This window comes from Schistocerca cancellata, chromosome 6 (assembly GCF_023864275.1).
Source record: "Schistocerca cancellata isolate TAMUIC-IGC-003103 chromosome 6, iqSchCanc2.1, whole genome shotgun sequence".
NCBI lineage: Eukaryota > Metazoa > Arthropoda > Insecta > Orthoptera > Acrididae > Schistocerca > Schistocerca cancellata.
Genome location: NC_064631.1, coordinates 95,133,385 through 95,153,105, shown reverse-complemented (window position 1 = coordinate 95,153,105; position 19,721 = coordinate 95,133,385). Strand labels below are relative to the sequence as shown.

The 19,721-nt window shown below is 43.6% G+C and overlaps 1 protein-coding gene across 1 annotated transcript; it reads left to right on the top strand.

Annotated features, from left to right (window-relative positions):
* Positions 1-1,608: 1,608 nt before the first annotated feature.
* Positions 1,609-18,730, top strand: LOC126088167 (vasodilator-stimulated phosphoprotein-like). Its single transcript, XM_049906290.1, has 3 exons — positions 1,609-1,745; positions 13,072-13,241; positions 18,495-18,730. The coding sequence occupies exons 1-3, from the start codon at positions 1,609-1,611 to the stop codon at positions 18,728-18,730; spliced, it is 543 nt and encodes a 180-aa protein (XP_049762247.1).
* The last annotated feature ends 991 nt before the right edge of the window (positions 18,731-19,721 follow it).

Genomic DNA, 19,721 nt, shown 5'->3' with positions numbered 1-19,721 from the left:
CATCTAATCTTCAGCATTCTTCTGTAGCACCACATTTCGAAAGCTTATATTCTCTTCTTGTCCAAACTATTTACCGTCCATGTTTCACTTCCATACATGGCTACACTCCATACAAATACTTTCAGAAATGACTTCCTGACACTTAAATCTATACTCGAAGTTAACAAATTTCTCTTCTTCAGAAACGCTTTCCTTGCCATTGCCAGTCTACATTTTATATCCTCTCTACTTCGACCATCATCAGTTATTTTGCTCCCCAAATAGCAAAACTCCTTTACTACTTTAAGTGTCTCATTTCCTAATCTAATACCCTCAACATCAACCGACTTAATTCGACTACATTCCATTATCCTCGTTTTGCTTTTGTTGATGTTCATCTTATACCCTCCTTTCAAGACACTGTCCATTCCGTTCAACTGCTCTTCCAAGTCCTTTGCTGTCTCTGACAGAATTACAATGTCATCGGCGAACCTCAACGTTTTTATTTCTTCTCCATGGATTTTAATACCTACTCCGAATTTATCTTTTGTTTCCTTTACTGCTTGCTCAATATACAGATTGAATAACATCGGGGAGAGGCTACAACCCTGTCTTACTCCCTTCCCAACCACTGCTTCCCTTTCCTGTCCCTCGACTCTCGTAACTGCCATCTGGTTTCTGTACAAATTGTAAATAGCCTTTCGCTCCCTGTATTTTACCCCTGCCACCTTTAGAATTTGAAAGAGAGTATTCCAGTCAACATTGTCAAAAGCTTTCTCTAAGTCTACGAATGCTAGGAATGTAGGTTTGCCTTTCCTTAATCTATTTTCTAAGATAAGTCGTAAGGTCAGTATTGCCTCACGTGTTCCAGTATTTCTACGGAATCCAAACTGATCTTCCCCGAGGTCGGCTTCTACTAGTTTTTCCATTCGTCTGTAAAGAATTCGTGTTAGTATTTTGCAGCTGTGGCTTATTAAACTGATTGTTCGGTAATTTTCACATCTGTCAACACCTGTTCTCTTTGGGATTGGAATTATTATATTCTTCTTGAAGTCTGAGGGTATTTCGCCTGTTTCATACATCTTGCTCACCAGATGGTAGAGTTTTGTCAGGACTGGCTCTCCCAAGGCCGTCAGTAGTTCCAATGGAATGTTGTCTACTCCGGGGGCCTTGTTTCGACTCAGGTCTTGCCAGTGTAAAGGCGTTGGCTTTATTGTTCCTGATATCATCCTCATTGTGTAGTTTAGTTGAGCATCGATCAAGCCTGTGTGTTTACTGTTTAGCCATACCGGTGCGGCATATTCTGCTGTTGTGTAGACAAGTCCCAGAGCCGAAGATCTCAGTACAGCCGCGGAAGAGCCCCACGTAGTCCCACATAGCTTCTGTATGATATTATTTCGAGTTTTAAGTTCTGCGGCTGTATTACGTAGGTGTTCCTTGAATGTTAGGGTTCTATCAAAGGTGACGCCTAGATATCTGGGGTAATCATTATGGTTTAGCAGCCTGTTTTCGAAATGAACAGGAGAGGAGTCATCTTGGGACGAAAGGACATGGAGCGCTACGAGTGGTGGGAGCGGCGTGTGTCCTACGGCTGGACGGCGCCGGTGAGCCGCTAAGAACTTGCCAGGGATGCGCCTGGAGAGGTTCCCGGTTAGGGCCGGCGCGCCGCCTCACCGCTCGGCGGCGGCCGCAAATCAGCGGCAGGTGGCGCCGAGACGTTTCATTAAGGGGCCGCCGCCGCCGCCGCCGCCGCCGCCCCAGACCCCGCGGCGGCGCCCCACGAATTAGAATTCGCGCGGCAGCGCCGGCTCGGCCTGTAAATCCCGCCGCCCGGGAAGGGGCATTAGTAACGCGAGACCGCAGACACCTGGGCCGGGCCGGGACGGGGTGGGCGCTCAAAGGCGGCGGCGTCCGACGCCCGCTTGCGTGGAGCGAATCCCACCACCGCCTCCTCTGAGCGTCACGGGCGGGGGACAGAGAAACAGGGAGCAGCATTGCTCGAGCTCCGTGTCGCACGGACTCTTGCGCTTCTACAGGCAGACGGCCGCTCTTCGTCCTGCACTGGCTTAAGGGGCTCCGGAAAGGCTCAAAATCATGAAAAGTTCAATTTTTACTTTTTTGCGTTTTCTGAATCTGCAGACTATTACCTTTTAATAGATATATAATTTATTCAATTCCGAAGACTACAACTATATTTAAATTTTTTTTTGAAAAGTGTTCTACATGGGCGTGACCCACTGTGGCGCTGTTAAATTGCTGTCAAATGGTGTTACTATTAACGTCCGTGTTCATCAGGTACATTTTAGTGATGTGAGATAAAGTATGTGTTGTGGCTAACCTGTGATGTTCAATATATATCGCTGGTGTGATTGTCGATTGTTTCATGTTTATTTACTCTGTCGTTATCTCGAAAATATTCGTAATTAATTCTGTTTCTTGAGTCTCTGTTTTGTTGAAGTATAATAATGAGTAAAAGTAAAGTTGCTGTTGCGACTTTCAATGATGGCAACATTGTAAGGTGCAAGGTATTTAGAAATATGGGAATGAAGATAGGTTCTAACATGGTACGAGCGATGCTTGCTTTAGACAAGGAACGCCTTCGGGCTGCAGACAGGGCTGTAAAGAGTCTAGAAATACAAGGAAGAGTAAACAGGAGGAGGAACAAGAGGAAGCTGGAGGAGGAGTTTGCAGAGGATGAAGATAATCCATCCTATGGACCTGGAATGCACTAAAACGCTAATCCAATCTTTGTCGCTCGATTCCCAAAACTTTTATTTTCTCATACTAATTACATGTTTTCTAAGGATCTTCCAAACATATTTGTTTCAAACTTTCAGTAAATGTTACACAGAACCTTCTGCATAATTTAACACAGCCTTTTTCGAAAAAACTGTATATTTTTGAATATATAGATAAAAAATTGCAAAAAAATGTTGTGAATTTTCATTACAATTGAAAAAAAATCATCTTTAATAACTGAACTAAAATTTTGTAAAATCCCTGTGTTAAGTTGTAGCCCATATTCCAATAAATAATCTGTAAAAAGTTCAACTTCCTACCTCAAATACCTTGTGAGGAAAGATGTAATTTATAAGCGTTATTTTAACATTGCAAGTATAGGGCGTTCCGGAGCCCCTTAAACAACTGAGATTTACAGGGGCTGAAAAAAAATGTAAACACTGTGATAAATAAATACCTGAACATCAATGAAGATGCTGACCTGCAGCTTACGCTGTTGTATTTGTCCACGAAGGGCACCTCTGCAAAGTCCTCAGTGCGTTGTAGGTGTCAGTCTAGGTCAGAACAGTGCTCCGTGCAGTTGTGAGTGCATTATGTCACAGCTAAGTGAATTCCAGCGTGGGCAAGTTGTTGGTGGTCGTATTGTGGGTACTTCAAAATGTTCAAATGTGTGTGAAATCTTATGGGATTTAACTGCTAAGGTCAGCACTCCCTACGTTTACACACTACTTAACCTAAATTATCCTAAGGACAAACACACACACCCATAGCCGAGGGAGGACTTGAGCCTCCGTCGGGACCAGCCATTATGGGTGCTTCCGCAACCGAGATAGTCGAAGTGTTCCGTGAGGCACCGCAATCGAGATTTAGACCGCATGCGGGGAAAGCGGAACAAGATCAATCGCTAAGTGTCTACGCGGACGGAAGTTGGTGCTAGCAGCAAAACCTGCAGATGTCAGACACTCAGTTTGTTACCAAAGGTAAACCAAAACTCCGATTTAGTTCGTGTTATGTGCTGTTGTCCAGTAGAACATGCATAAGCGGTAATTGAAAGAAACACCAGAACTACGAAGCACAAGAAAATGTGTAAGTTGGCATGGCTTGAGGTGGTACAAACTCCACTGGTGACAATTATTTTTTAACTGTTTACCCGTGAAACTGTTATGTGCAGTTTGCTTCACACACTTCTTCGCATACAGACTGCCAAGAGAACGTCACTGTAAACTCCAAACAGCACTTTACGTGGCCTAAACATGTTGTCTCTTATGACACTTTCACGCATAATACAGTAAAAAAAGTCCTCATTGGGGTTTGAACCCAGGACCTTTTTTACGACGATCCAGAGCTCTACCAACTTCCCCACAGAAGCTACGGTATACAAGTATTCACAGTTACGCTTTTCTTGTGCTCCGCAGTTCTGACGTTACTTTTAATTATCGTTTACGCCCGTTCTACTGGACGACAGCACGTAGTACGAAATGCATTCTAACGTTGTTGCTTTAATTTGCTATGAAAGCGGTGCTGATCGACAATAAAAGCGGGTTAAAAGCTGTGAGCTGTCTGGGGAAGTTAACCTTGCATTATTGAGCAACTGTTTCACCAGGTATCCAGTCTAGCTTACCAAATTCCCAACCAGACCAACATTAATTATAATCTTTTAATAGTCATACGACAACCGGTGATATATATATAAAAGAGAATTTAAATAAATAGAAATAAATCAGTTTATATTTGGAAATTTATTTTAACATTGATCATTGAAATTTCAGCATATTAAACTTGATTCCTAACTAAACTGGTGCCTTATTTAGGATTGTGAAAATGTGAGATTGTAATCTTACGGAACACATCAAATATGGAGCCAAGACTGGGAGACTGCATACAACACTGCATTCATAAAACAACACACAAAGAACGTTGAAACATATGCAACAGAAAATTAACCACTACCAACTCCACAATAATTTTGATAATTAAAATAAATTAGATCGGAAAGCAATTTACAAAAGAAAAACCCCGAACTGGTTACTATTGTCTTACTATTAACCTGATGGGTCAAACAATTGTATAAGCACGTGGTACTGGTTTCACAAAGTACACCCCACGTGGGTTGAACATAAAGAAAAGTCGCTATATTGAAAAATATTGTCAAGACGAGACGTTATAATCTCATGCACATTCGCATTTAAGATTGATGAACTTAGTTAGAGTTACTGATCAACACGTGGTTCCACTTTACTCACAAAGTAGTGACAAAGCAACTACCGGAATATATTCTGAACTTCACACGAGAATTACACTGCGCTGCAATTTAAGATAACATTAGATATTTTAGAGCTAAACCTGAATTAAAGGTGATTAAATTTTCAGTTAGGCTGAACTTAAGAAATCCATTGTCCTACGGACTTAGCAGACACGCGCTTAGCCGGAGATCTTACCACTTCAGACGCTCGCCACGGACAGACAGACTTGGTCCCTTCCTGAGGGTGGCTCCCCACTACAAACGGAAGTGGCCAGAGGGGCAGCTTCCTATACCAACATGGCAAGGGACAGACAGGACCATACTAAGGATAGAAACCTCTTTGCTTTTTGAAAGCGTAGCTACCTGTTCCGAAGTTGGTCCTACTGTTCTCTAGCAGACAGGCTTGTCTGCTACCCTCAAGCATGCAACTAGAAATACATTTGCTCATTCATCCTCTCACACAGAAGGGAAGGGGGATGACAGTATCTTATTATATACAGCATATAAGAGAAAGCGGATGTAGGTTTCGTATGAGACTGTGTGACATGAATTACATATAAGCTGTGTTTTAAAGTGTAGTAGTGTGACAGATCGTTCTTGTTTATGTGTAAAAGTAACACGTTTCACTGCTCAGTCTCCTCCCAGATAGTCAGAAACACCACAGTAAATTTAGAAGAGGAATTTATGCCGTAAATGACAACAGATTTTAGAAATTAACATGAAAGGAATCCAACAGAGACCTTTCAGAATCAGATATTTGGTTGATACTCTATCGGCATTCAACGTTTGGTACCGATCTGAGTGTCTGGCATCTGGAGGTTTGGGTGTGATTCATGGTGACACATGGTCACTGAAGAGGATTTTGGCGAAGAATAGGACGACGACAACTGCAGAAGTCATTGCAGAACAGAATGTCACACTCGCGTACCCTGTCACCAAAAAAACAACGTGAAGTGAGCTCCATAACCTTGGAAATGCAGGACGAGCCGGATGTCCAAAACCGCTCATCAGAGATGCAACTGCTCGTATTAGCTAGACGTGTTCCAGAAGCTATAATCCCTGGTCTTTGGAGCAATGGAAGAACGTCAGTCGGTCGAAATAGTCTTATTTCACACTGCTTCCAACTTCTGGCCGCGTTTATGTCCCAAGAGTCAGATAAGGTTGAGTTCAAAAAATGGTTCAAATGTCTCCAAGCTCTTAACATCTGAGGTCATCAGTGCCCTACACTTAGAACTACTTAAACCTAACTAACCTAAGGACATCATACACATCCATGCCCGAGGCAGGATTCGAACCTGCGACCGTAATGGCCGCCCGGTTCTGGACTGAAGCGCCTTGAATCGCTCGGCCACAGCGGCTGGCAGGCTGGTTTCATTAACCATTTGGGCAACCATGTCTTTTCACCACATGGGCCACTTCGCTACTCTGCAAGGTCCCATTACCACCAAATATTATTCGTATGTGGTCATTTTGGTTGATCGTGTTCATCCCATGGCACAGTCTTGCTTCCGCAGTAGTCACGCTGGGTTCCAAGACGACAGGGCACTTTTAACACCGTTTATACCGTGTATGACTAATTTTGTAAGTACAAGGATGATTTGTCGCTCTTGTCTGAGCCCAACAGTCGTCAAATCTGACTATTATTGAGCTTTCGTGGTCTACTTTTGGGAGAACGGTGCGTGATTGCCTCAGTCATCATTACCTGAACGTACCACTATTTTGCGAGAAGAAAGATGTAAGATTAGCTTCAAAACCATACAGGACTTGTGTGTATTCGTTCGGATAGGACTGCAAGCTGTTTTGGATGTCACAGACTTTCCCAAGCCTTAGTAAGCGTTCTAATATGTTGCTGTTTTTGGTGTTTATACATTTTGTCCAACCCCTGTATATATAGTTTGTTGTTTTGTTTATAGAAGGTGAGTATGCGCTTAGCGCTCTGCTAGTCTGAAGGAATAAGTACCAATAAGTAGAAACACTGCCTCTAAAAAGTGAATAACGCAACTTGAATAGAAGATTTGTTAAACTGAGAACGCATTGATGGAATTTTCTCCTCTCTGATACTGCGTAGACCTTATCATTCCAAATTTAACATACGTGCACTACTTGTATGTTCAGTACAACAAATTTAAAAAATTGCAAACAACAAAATCAACAAAGTTAATTTGTTTTCTACACACTTTCCAACCTGTGCAGTCTTCGGCTATGCATATTGGCTGCTGCGACCTCACCGAACTCCGCTACGCTACCTTTACAGCTAACGGTTAAGGATAACAGTGACAGATTATCTAACTACCACGAAGCTGCATTCAATTAAAGAACTTAGTGCCTCACCACGCTAGCCACAGGCTCAGAGAGTAGAAGTGTGAAGAAGCGTGTCTCCCTTGATAGAATGATATATGCGATGATTGAGCAAGAGGAGCTGGGGTGGAGGTGGGCGAAGAGGAGGGCAATAGCATCTTTTCAATGCCAATCATACAACCTTTACGTCAGTTGTTCTCATTTGTTGTTTCTTTGGTTTAAGCCAGAGACGAATCTCACTACGGTTGTTCTGAAGATCCTTCGGTGTTGTGCGTCTTCTGGTTGTCTCCCTATTTCCTCTAGATCAGCTTTAACTTTCATATACCATCACACTTGTTGTTGCTTTCGAGTGTTACACTGTGTCCCTTTTCTTAGGAAATATTTCTTGTTTAAATTTTTACCAGGATTTTGCTGTTACAATTTGGATCCAGAATATTGTAATAAGGCCTTTTCCACTTTTTATTCTAGTTCTGCCAGTAAACGCATGTAACACACGAGAAGACATGTAGATGCCACGCTACATGCACGGTGCGAAATATTAAACTGTTCTTCCGTAAGACAAAACAATATTACAGTGTGTTTTTTCGGTACAGTTGCATATAACCTTGACAAAGTGGAAACCACAGAAACTGTCTGACTTTACCGAAATATCAGCTGCACGGCAGATGATCAACAACTGTTCGTACATCAGCAGCATTATGAAATATTTACAAAAACAGATGAGACTCACTGATGGTAAAATTTCACAGAAACATCTTTGGTTAGAAAAGAAAGAAATTATATTTGCTCAAAGCATAACCCGTTCAGAACATACGAGGGTTGGAACTTTAATAGTGGCAACTATTTGTTTACAGTTTGTACAAAATAGATGTTTCAAAGTTGTACTGACCTTCAAAGTAGTCACCAGCGTTGTGTATAACCTGTTGCCAGCGATGTGGAAGTTGTAGGATACTCTTAGCAGTGCCAGTTGTGTTGACAGCTGGTCGTAGATTGTGTTCCAAAAATGAACAGCATAGCGACAGAAATGATGACACTTTCTGCAGCACCTGACCATCACTTTGCAGGACAATGCCCAAGCGCGTACAGTGCAAGCTGTTACTGATTTGTTTCACTGATGGGGCTGCTAAGTGCTATACCACCTACTGCACTCCCCTGACTTAAGCCCTCGTAGGTTCAACTCGATTTATAAACTGAAGGAAACACTTCACGGCATTCGCTTCAGAACTGCTACAGATTCGTCGGGCAATAGACCGCGCCGCTCGAACTGTCAACACAACTGGCACAGCTAAGAGTATCTTACGACTTCCACAGCTCTGGTAACGGGTTATACACAATGCTAGTGACTACTTTGAAGATCAGTAACCTTTGAAACACGTATCTGTTTTGCACGATCTGTCAGTAAATTGTTGTCACTATTAAAGTTCCAATACTCGTATCTATTTGATGCACAGTAACCTCAGTAGTCGTTCAACAAAGTTAACAGCCGTAAGACTCCTTACAAATTAGGGACTGTGTAAACGCAAGGGGACAGTAATGTAAGTTTTTCATAAACATCCAGTCTGAACGGTCGAAACCAAGAAAAGTGTATATTATCCATTGCAGACTTTTGCGCGCTTTGACTTGATAAATAGCAGAATGGGTTATCTATATTAGTATGATGAATGGTTAAAACTCCACCTGGACAACAACACAACCAAGACAACAAGGACAACAAAAGTGTGATTTTCATGTTCCATGTAATTATTGTCCGGATTTAAAAATTTAAGTTCCTATCATATTGTTCTGATTAAGTGATATGATCGTACACTTACAGTTTAACACAATAAGGCAAATATTATATATGTGTGTAATACCTTTTCTTTTGCACATGTCTAATAGAACAGGCACCACATATTATGAAACGTCCCCTTTTGAACATTTATACAAGACTGTGCTTAAACTGACACACAATATTTTTTTTTAGCGCAACGCAATGTGACTTTCAGAAATCCCTACAAAGGAATGGCCCTGACTAACATTAACCTGTACCTTTCACAAATCACTTACCTGACCAAAAATCTTCGTTACTCGAACTACTGCAGTACAGCGAGCGCCACTACTGCCAGCTAAATAAAAGATTCAAACTACGGAAGTCACTAACTACTGATAGGGATAGTTAGCAAATGAAAGATTTTAATAGAGAACAAACAATGTATTTACCTTAATAGTCATAATATATACAGCAGTTCATAATATCCAGTATAACAAATTTCAAAACTCCGCCATCTCTCTCTCCACATCCACCACTGCTGGCGGCTCACCTCCAACTGCGCAACGCTACGCGCTGTTCACATCCAGCTGTCGCTGCCCAACACTACAATGGCAGACAACAATTCAAACTAGCCACAGACTGCACACAGCACAGCCAGTGATTTTCATACAGAGCGCTACGTAACGTTGCCAATAAGAAAACATAAACAGCCTACTTACAATATATACACTGCCGTTTGTGAAAAGTCCAACACCGAGAAGGAATTACCCGAATGACGCGACACTTGGTGGAAGTGGTGAAGGGTGTACAAGCAATACGTGACGCGTTTTGCAACGTGATTAGGTACACGTAGGCTGCGCACAACCCTCTCGTGTCGGTCCGATAGGATCGGCGTTGCGCCTCGTGTTGTAGGCTGTTCAAAAATGGTTCAAACGGCTCTGAGCACTATGGGACTTAACTTCTGAGGTCATCATTCCCCTAGAATTTAGAACTACTTAAACCTAACTAAACTAAGGACATCACACACATCCATGCATGAGGCAGGATTCGAACCTGCGACCGTAGCGGTCACGCGGTTCCAGACTGTAGCGCCTAGAAGGCTGTCACACAAGGTGGAAACAATACAGTGAGTGCTAGATGCCTCGTCGACGTCATATCGGCATGTGGGCGATTTAGAACGGGGCAGAATGATCGGTCTCCGGGAAAAGGGGTTGTCATACCGTGACATTTTGGCTCGCACAGGGCATGCTGCTACGACAGTGTGGCGTATGGGAAAAGTCGTACGCAGAGACGAGCGAGAACTGGATCACGGAACATGTCCACAGCACGGGATGACCGTCATCTTGTCCGCATGGCCATTATGGATCGTACAGCGTCACCCACAGTGTTGGCTCGTTGCTGGAGCACTGCAACAGGTGTGAACTTGTCTGCATCGACGGTTCACGACGTCTGCTGCAAGTTGAACTGGTTGCACGCATGCCATTACGTCGACTTTCATTGTCCAGAAGTGACAAGCTCCTTCGACTGCAGTGGCCACGTGAACACCGTCACTGGGGTGCTGAGTGGCGACTTGTAATCTTTTCGGATGAGTCCCGCTTCAACGTGTCTTAGAGTGATGGCCGCATATGTGTCCGGCGGTACAGTGGTCAGCGCAACATGGAAGGCTGCATTGTGAAGCGACATAGCGGAGAAACACCATGTGTGATGGTTTGGGGTGCCATTGGTTACAACAACCGCAACGTATTGCGGGCGCTATGAACAGCAACCGGTACCAAACGGAGGTTGTGGGACCTGATGTACTCCCCCTGCTTCAGGCATCTCCACAAGCCACATTTCAACTGGAGAATGCCTTGCCACATATTGCGAGGAATGTACAGGCCTTCTTCGAAGAGCGACGGGTACTATTGTTCCCCTGGCCTTCATGTCGCCCATTGAACATGTGTGGGAGGAGGAGCAGGATATTAGTGTTTAACGTCCCGTCGACAACGAGGTCATTAGAGACGGAGCGCAAGCTCGTGTGAGGGAAGGATGGTGAAGGAAATCGGCCGTGCCCTTTCAAAGGAACCATCCCAACATGTCTGGGATATTATTGGTCGGCACCTGGTGCGTCACGGTCCTCCAGTAACTGGTGTCACGGATTTGCGGGCTCTGATACCAACTGCGTGGAGGGAAATCCCTCAGGAAGTATTCAGAATCTTATTGATTCAATGCCACGGCGTATAGCAGCTCTAATTGCAGCGCATGGTGGCCACACGACATAATGAATAGTAGTTCTCATAGGACATGTACAGATTTTAAAAGGTAATCATTTGTTACTTGTCATGTACCTAACCTGTGGTATTAAATTAATTGAATTCATGCGTTTCCTTCTTCGTGTCGCAGTTTTCACAAACGGTAGTGTATAATTAAGGCGAGGACGGTCAATGGTCCCTTTATTGTGGATACAAACCACGCTCAAACCCTTACGGGAATTGGCGAAATGCCGTGAGTAAGGAGAATAATGCGAGAGGGACACTACATTAGTAGAGTGTGGATAAACTGAGAATTTGGGTCCGATGGGAGACGTGCGAAGATAGTCCTTGCAGTTTCACTGCACACAGTGTCCGGATGGCGCAGTGGTAAATAACAATTATGGTGTGTAAGATAAATGTTAAGAAAAAAGTTTTGTACAATTTACTTAAGTTCTTTGCATATCGATGGTGACAGTGAAGTATCCGCACCAAGCTCTTTGTTGGCGGGAGAGCCCGCGCATTGGTACATAGGGAGCGTGGCGAGAAGCGCGCATCATTGTCGATAGAACACTCTGGAGTCAACCTGTGTGCAGTGAAGTTGTGTGTAGAGACAGAGCGGTGCGCCTGTTCACCACCAGCTATGTACTACTTGAAGAATACTATAATTGTATAATTGGTAATCATTTATGAATTATTAAAAATCGACGTCATTAAGACATCAAAGTTATTTAAGCGCTAACTGCATATTGTAAATTCGTTGTTACATTTTTAATCTGTTTTATGTAAACGATCCCCAAACTAAAGAAATTGAATCATTATAAAGAGTTAAAATTATATTAAATCATTTTGAGAACAGATCAGTTTATCTTAATCTATATCGTATTATTTTTCGTCGAACCAAATAACTACAACATTTAACTTTTGTTGAGTTTTCTCAATTTTTTAAATTTAATAATGACGTTGTATGTTGCAACAGTAACTCAATCAAAAAAGTAAATGAATAATAAGGACAGTTGTAGCTCACATACTTGCAATCCTAGTAAATGAATGCCAACCCAAATAATTATCAACAATAGATCAGAGTGAGTATATTGAGACATACAGTCAGATGACGTCATCCAGAGGCGACCCAGTAAAATAAAAGGTAAGGAAAATATATATGTATGTTTTCAGGTTCACTGCATAGACAACCAGTACGAAGCGCCACGGCGTAAGCTTATGTGCTCACGTCGAAATAATCTTCTTTTGATCAGTCACATTAATATTGTTCCCAATAAAGGCACAAGGCATACAATATTGTGTACGCTAAAGACTATCAGATTAGACAGGGTGTCAAAAGCAAGTCCAGGCAGGAAAACTGCAAGGCACAAAAAGTTCAGTTCCTTTTCTTCCCATGTAATGAAATTATTTGATTCTAGAGGGGAAGGTTGTCGTCTAAACGCATTAAGTTCAATCTTTATTTCTTTTGCGTATTCGACGGGAAGGTTTCAGTGTGTATCACTGAACACCACGATATATGGAAAAAGCATTTCTACCGCAATAGATGTCAAATGGCTGATGGTAGTTATGGTGATGATGATGGACTATGGGTAGGGCACATTGTCGGTTCCCTTTCTTCTCGCCCTGCATTCCGTGTTCGTCAGTGTCAGGATTCAGCAATCAGCAACGTTGTTTTTCCAGGCCAGCAGACGTCCAATCTTGTAGGACAAAGAAGCGATCCGGAAATTTTCGGACCCGTAGCCGCAGACGTAAACGAGCGTTAATGAACGGCGTGCTGAATATTTACCAACTTAGCGGGGCTAGTTAACGCGCTCGGAGCGGCCTTGTGACAGGCGGTGTGCGGCAGCTGACCAACCAGTGGACCGCGAAATAGGAGGAGGAGGAAGAGGAGGAGGAGGAGGAGGCGGAGGGCACAGATGGGAAGAGGGAGCGGCGTTCCGGACCGGCGCGCGCGCTCTGCTGGAAGGAGCGCCGCCTCCTTTGGGAGGCATAACACGGGGCAGTAATTGCGACCTTTCTCTCGTTACCCGCGCTGACTCACGGCAGAGGGCGGCCGAGAATAATTAGATCATTTATTGCGCCCTCGTCGCGGCGCGCTCGCTAAGTGAGCAGTGATTCAGTTTGTCTTCGTAATTGCTGTCGCAATCTGTCTGGCGGCGCGCGAGTGTGCGCGAGAAAGCATTCTGCAAAAAAAAAAAAAAAAAAAAAAACACTAAAAGTGCCGGCGCCGTGGGAAAAGGGAAGCAGAATCACCGGCGTACGGCCATCTCCTGCACGAGGCGGCGACAGACCGCGTTGTTTCCAAACTGAGGGGGCTGCTCCTCCCAAAACTGTAGCGTGCGGAGGATTGCAGTTGAATTTGATGCAGTCCGCTTTCAAAAGCTAGCGCGCTGGACTATCACCGTCAGCAGCACAGAAGCGAGTGCTGAATGGGCAATGTCAGTTCTCACTTTCGGCTGTGCAGAACATTGTCTGTTCTCAAGCAGCAGACGTATCTCCCCGCAAAACTGTCTCCTATTTAAGAAAAAAAAAGTCACTAAGCTATAATAATTAAGAAAATTGGCTCTGAGCACTATGGGACTAAACATCTGTGGTCATCAGTCCCCTAGAACTTAGAACTACTTAAACCTAACTAACCTAAGGACATCACACACATCCGTGCCCGAGGCAGGATTCGAACCTGCGACCGTAGCAGTCGCGCGGTTCCGGACTGAGCGCCTAGAACCGCTAGACCACCGCGGCCGGCCTATAATTAAGAAAAATTAGAGAGACTGTACAGACCCATACCACATGTGAATTTCAGAACATTCTTGGGCGATACGGCGTTCAAATACTTGCTAAGAGGTAAATAATGAAAAATTTGCATAAAAATACCGTTTTCCGAAGCTTCTAAGCAGCAAACAATGCGATACGAACCTTTGGATAGATATATTGCTGCAGACGGTCGTTTGGTAACAGATAAATGAAATATTCTGAACGAAAAAAAATCGCAGCTTCAAAAAGGAGTTGTGCAACATAAGCGAAAGGTGGTAAGAATCTCTTTGCATCTGAAAGATGAGGTCTATTCAAATTTCGTGCTAGACGGTTAAAAGGGGTGCTAGTAGCACCATTATGAGGATGCAAATCAGATTTGCTTTAAATACGCGGTGTAATGGTCATGAGCATTAGTTACCTTTAAGATTGGACGTGGTTAGTCGATGTTAGTCAAATGGTTCAAATGGCTCTGAGCACTATGGGACTTACTATCTGAGGTCATCAGTCCCCTAGACTTCGAACTACTTAAACCTAAGTAACTTAAGGACAGCACACACATCCACGCCCGAGGCAGGATTGGAACCTGCGACCGTAGCAGCAGCGCGGTTCCGTACCGAACCGCATAGAACCGCTCGGCGACAACGGCCGGCTCGATGTTAGTCAAGCATAACTATAAGGTGACAAAGGACGTCACTGTGGACACCTCACTGAGTTAGAACGAGGGCTTGTAATAGGACTAAGAGAAATTAGATGTTCCTTCTGCGATACTGCAGAAAGACTTGGCAGGAATGTAGCCACTGCACGTGCTGCTGGCAGCGGTGGTCACGATAATGTACGGTGATACTACCGAGATGGGAGACTATCGTGTATGGTTTGTGGCTCTGAAGCATAGCCTGCAACTGCAGCAGCAATTTGAGCAGCAGTTGGAACCCCGGTGCCACAACGAACTGTTAAAAATCGGTTTCTTCAAGGTCAGCTCCGAGCCAGACGCCCTGTAGCGTGTTTTCCACTGACCCAGACCATATAACGATATGTTTACGTAATGTGTATACATAAACATATAGTTATAAATGTCCCCGTTCGTAGTCTCTAATTATAACAATATGTTACTTTTGTGCTGTAACATATAGCTATAATCAGCGGTGGAAACATATTTGCGAACGCCGACCGTGTGCGGCTGATTCTTCTTTTATCGTCTGATCAGTCGGAAGTTGCATTGCAGAGGAGAGTAAATGCCTATTCAAAATATAATTATTTTGGATAGCTCAACATGAATTTCCTAAGGGACCGTAGATTATCATGCATTTACCAGTAGAATATGGCGCGGAGAAAATATTTCGCCGCATGCAACTTCCGTCCGAACTCGACGAAAGAATTCGTGACTGTGAACTCTCTATTTGGCAGAAACATATAGAAAATTAAATAATTTCATGAAGAAGTGCGACATAGATTCTATAATAAATGAATAGTCCATACACCAGTTCCATTTAACTCTGAATTTATGGCAAGTAATAGACAAACTTACATTGCAATGACGGATTTAACATGGATGCCGTTTTGACTGGCTCTTCTCTTAATGAAAACAATTCCTTTGACGTTTTCACATACACGTCGCACAATAAATCTACTGCTAGGCACTTTTAGTATTACACATTTACTTTACACTAGAACAATATTAATTTTAACAATAATAATACGGCGGCAAGACATGCGCGTCCGACACAAGTTACAGAAGACAAGAGAAGAATGAGTAACTGTTCATCGAGAATATCTCGTACCTCAAAAAAAAAAAAAAAATGTGTAAAAGTGTTCTTCTTCTGTCCGTTTTCTCGCGCCGCGGTTTTTAAAGTCAATAACTCACTGCATCTCTGACGGCGCTTCGACAATAAACAAGTTACGTCACAGGTCGTTCACCTTTTACATTCTCGCAACATTATTTGCTAACTGTAGCTGTTGCCGAGCGACTGCTCGATTAGTGAATGATTTAAAATGATAAGACAATCACATAATGTTACAACCACCGCAATTTGCGATTTCAGTGGTGCCAAGCGAGAGCTCATTGGAGGGCAGGGTGAAGATCTGTTTTGTTTCCTGATAAAGCTGATTCCGGCTCGGTGCCAGTGTTGGCCGTGTGTTCGTCAGAAGCCCAGTTGAGGGCCTGCAACCGAGCTGTCTGCGTGCTAGACACCCAAGACCTACACGTGGAGTTACGGTCTGAGTTGCGATTTCGTGTGACTGCCAATCCATTACGTCAGTCTGGCGATTCGACCTGTTGTTTTGGTATTCATGAAGAGCATTCTACGGGGTGTTTTCCAACAGGATAACGCTCCCCCAAATACCGCTGCTGTAAACCAAAGTGCTCTACAGAGTGTCGACTTGTTGCCTTCGCTTGCTCGATATCCAGATCTGTCTTCAGTCGAGCACATCATCGGACTACAACTCCAGTGAGATATCCACAACCATTCAGTCCCTTTATTGACCAACGAGCTGCAACAGGCGTGGAACATTACACAAATAACATCCGGCACCAGTACAACACAGTGTATGCACGGTTTGCGTGCTTGTATTCAAGATTCTGGCGGTTACACCGGTTACTAATGTATCAGCATTTCACTTTTGCGATTTTTTATCTCGCACTTACATTAACCTGTGCCCTTGCAATGTTAATCACTAAACATGTTACCAAGACAAATGTATTCCCGAACTTTCATTACTCTGCATTAAGGGGACCACACCCAGCCTATCTAACCCATGTTAATTTAGGCAAGTATCTGACCCATTTCTGAAGAAACTATTTGATAGAGGTGTGTTACATGATGCTAATAGATTCAACTGTGTTAAAATATACTTCATCCATTTTATAGTTTTTAAGAAATACATTCTTAAATTTATTAACAAAAAATATTAAGTTTTTTGCCGCGCGGGATTAGCCGAGCGGTATTAGGCGCTACACTCATAGACTGTGCGGCTGATCCCGGCGGAGGATCGAGTCCTCCCTCGGGCATGGGTGTGTGTGTTTGTACTTAGGATAATTTAGGTTAAGTAGTGTGTAAACTTAGGGACTGATGACCTTGGCAGTTAAGTCCCATAAGATTTCACACACATTTGAACATTTTTATTAAGTTTTTTTCTGCAGACAATATTTTTTGTGAACTTCCTAATATGAAAATATTAATGAATGTATTATGAGAGGTGGCTTTTTATGCTATGCAGAGTCTCTGAAAATTTCATTCATTTATCTGATAGTTTCTGATATAATGGGGCATATGTACTGAAAATTTTAGTTTGTGGGAAATTGACTTTAAGGAAAAAACTTCTGAAATTTGTTACTTACAGTTAATTACAACTGTCCTGCTGCATATGGTGGCCCTTCTTTGGGCTCTAGCAGGTCTTACAGCTCCTTTTTCACCTTCCTGATGTTTGTCTTGCTTTCTTGGCCATATTAGATGCAGACCTGTCTCAATTGGCTATCCTCATTTTATCGCAATGTTGCAGTCCAGTGATCATATTTTCACCAAGATTAATTCCCAGCTTTTTCAGTATCCAACTATTTCCAATATTACCACAACTGAATGTAATAACAGCATCATGAACTCCTAGTTTCATTGTATGCATGCCTACAAATACAGTTTTAGGAAGCTGGTTCCAAATTATGCTGTTGAAACATTCGTTTGCGTTCTGTGTCTGCCAATGCATACATTTCCTTAGAAGGTCAGGATCAGAGAAGTCTCTGAAAATAGGTTTAATTGCTGCAATAACAGCATCAGGAAGAGAATGCTGGTGAGAATAAAATTCTCCAGTTTCCTGAGCCCTATTGTATTTGCACCACGAATTTTCTCCTGATGGAGACAATTCATGACATGGCTTATCATCAGTAGAGGACGTACGGAAGAATATGGCCCAAACATCTCTCTTCATTGCCTCCAGATATTTTTTATTTCTCCTAATTGCCTGCCCATAGTATACTAGCAAGTTTTCTACAACAACTACTCGCAATCACACGTGAGCAAAACTAACCGCGTGTTTTAAAGCGCGTTGTTTACAAACAACAGAAACAAAAGAATACCGTCCGTTGCATTCCAAGGATAGCCAACACACTCGGGAGTAAAATAAAAAGAAGTCCCTTACATTGCACGTTAGGGATATAAAGATCTAAAATATATGTGGAATAGTGGGTGACAGAAAAGTGGGCGTGGCACATAAACAAACATGGTAGGAAAATGCTCTTTAAATGCTCGAAAAAAATTTTTCAGCAAAATCCTTTTTAGAGTACTTAAATAAAACCTTAATCTGTCGAAGTATGATGAAAACAGGAAATCGATGGTTTAGACCTGAACCATGGTGTGGTCCCCTTAATTTTGTTCCGTAAGCGTATTTCGATTAGTTGAGAACTTCTCAAGCTTTGACGAGATAAGTTTGAAGATCCTTCTCAGACGGGAAAATCGATCGTGTGAAAGAGGCTTTAACGGTCTGCTCAGCGTATGACGTTGGCCATCCCAAGTGCAGTCGCCCGCAGCGGCTGTGGCGGGAGCCCGGGGCTGTCGCGACGCTGCCACGGGCACAGTGGCGCGCCTGGCGTCGCACGTGGGAAGACGGGGCGCGCGCTGCGCTGCGTCGCGGCTGCCGGCGCGTGGCGAGGCGCGGGAGCGTCGCGGCGCGGCTAACGCGCGGCGGGCGACATCGGCCGCCACTCCGCAGCCGTGGGAACCCGCAGCCAGCAGCCGCAGACCGACTTAATGTCGCCGGCCGCCGACTCTTCTTCAGCTGTGCGCCGAATCTCGCGCTGTTCACGAAGTGCCTATCCTTGTACGGCGCACGCAACTGTACTTAGACTGAAACCAGTCCAATCACAGCCAGCTCCAAATATCTTCCGCATATGCATGTGAATGTAGATGTGTGGTCATAATCGAAGGGGCATAAGTACACTTCTTATTGATGGTGTTGGGACAGCCACCAGCCACAAAATTACTTTCAGTTCCTTTATTCATAGGGTACGGTTACAGGTTTCGAATCGTTGTGATTCATCCTCAGACGGTTTACATGCTTTCTTTATGACATGTGGTGACATTACTGTTTTGAGAAACCTGAAGTTAAAATTCACATGGTTTCAGAATTGTCTTGAGAGAGGAAAATGGAATTTCCCCACTTCACCTGCATACGATTTTGACACATACACTACTGGCCATTAAAATTGCTACACCACGAAGATGACGTGCTACAGACGCGAAATTTAATCGACAGGAAGAAGATGCATTCACACAAGGTTGGCGACGGTGGCGACACCCACAACGTGCTGACATGAGGGAAGTTTCCAACCAATTTCTAATACACAAACAGCAGTTGACCGGCGTTGCCTGGTGATACGATGTTGTGATGCCTCGTGTAAGGAGGAGAAATACGTACCATCACGTTTCCGAATTTGATAAAGGTCAGATTGTAGCCTATCGCGATTGCGGTTTATCGTATCGCGACATTGCTGCTTGCGTTGGTCGAGATCCAATGACTGTTAGCAGAATATCGAATCGGTTGGTTCAGGAGGGTAATACGGAACTCCGTGCTGGATCCCAACGGCCTCGTATCACTAGCAGTCGAGATGACAGGCATCTTATCTGTATGGCTGTAACGGATCGTGCAGCCACGTCTCGATCCCTGAGTCAAGAGATCGGGACGTTTGCAAGACAACAATCATCTGTACGAACAGTTCGACGACGTTTGCAGCAGCATGAAC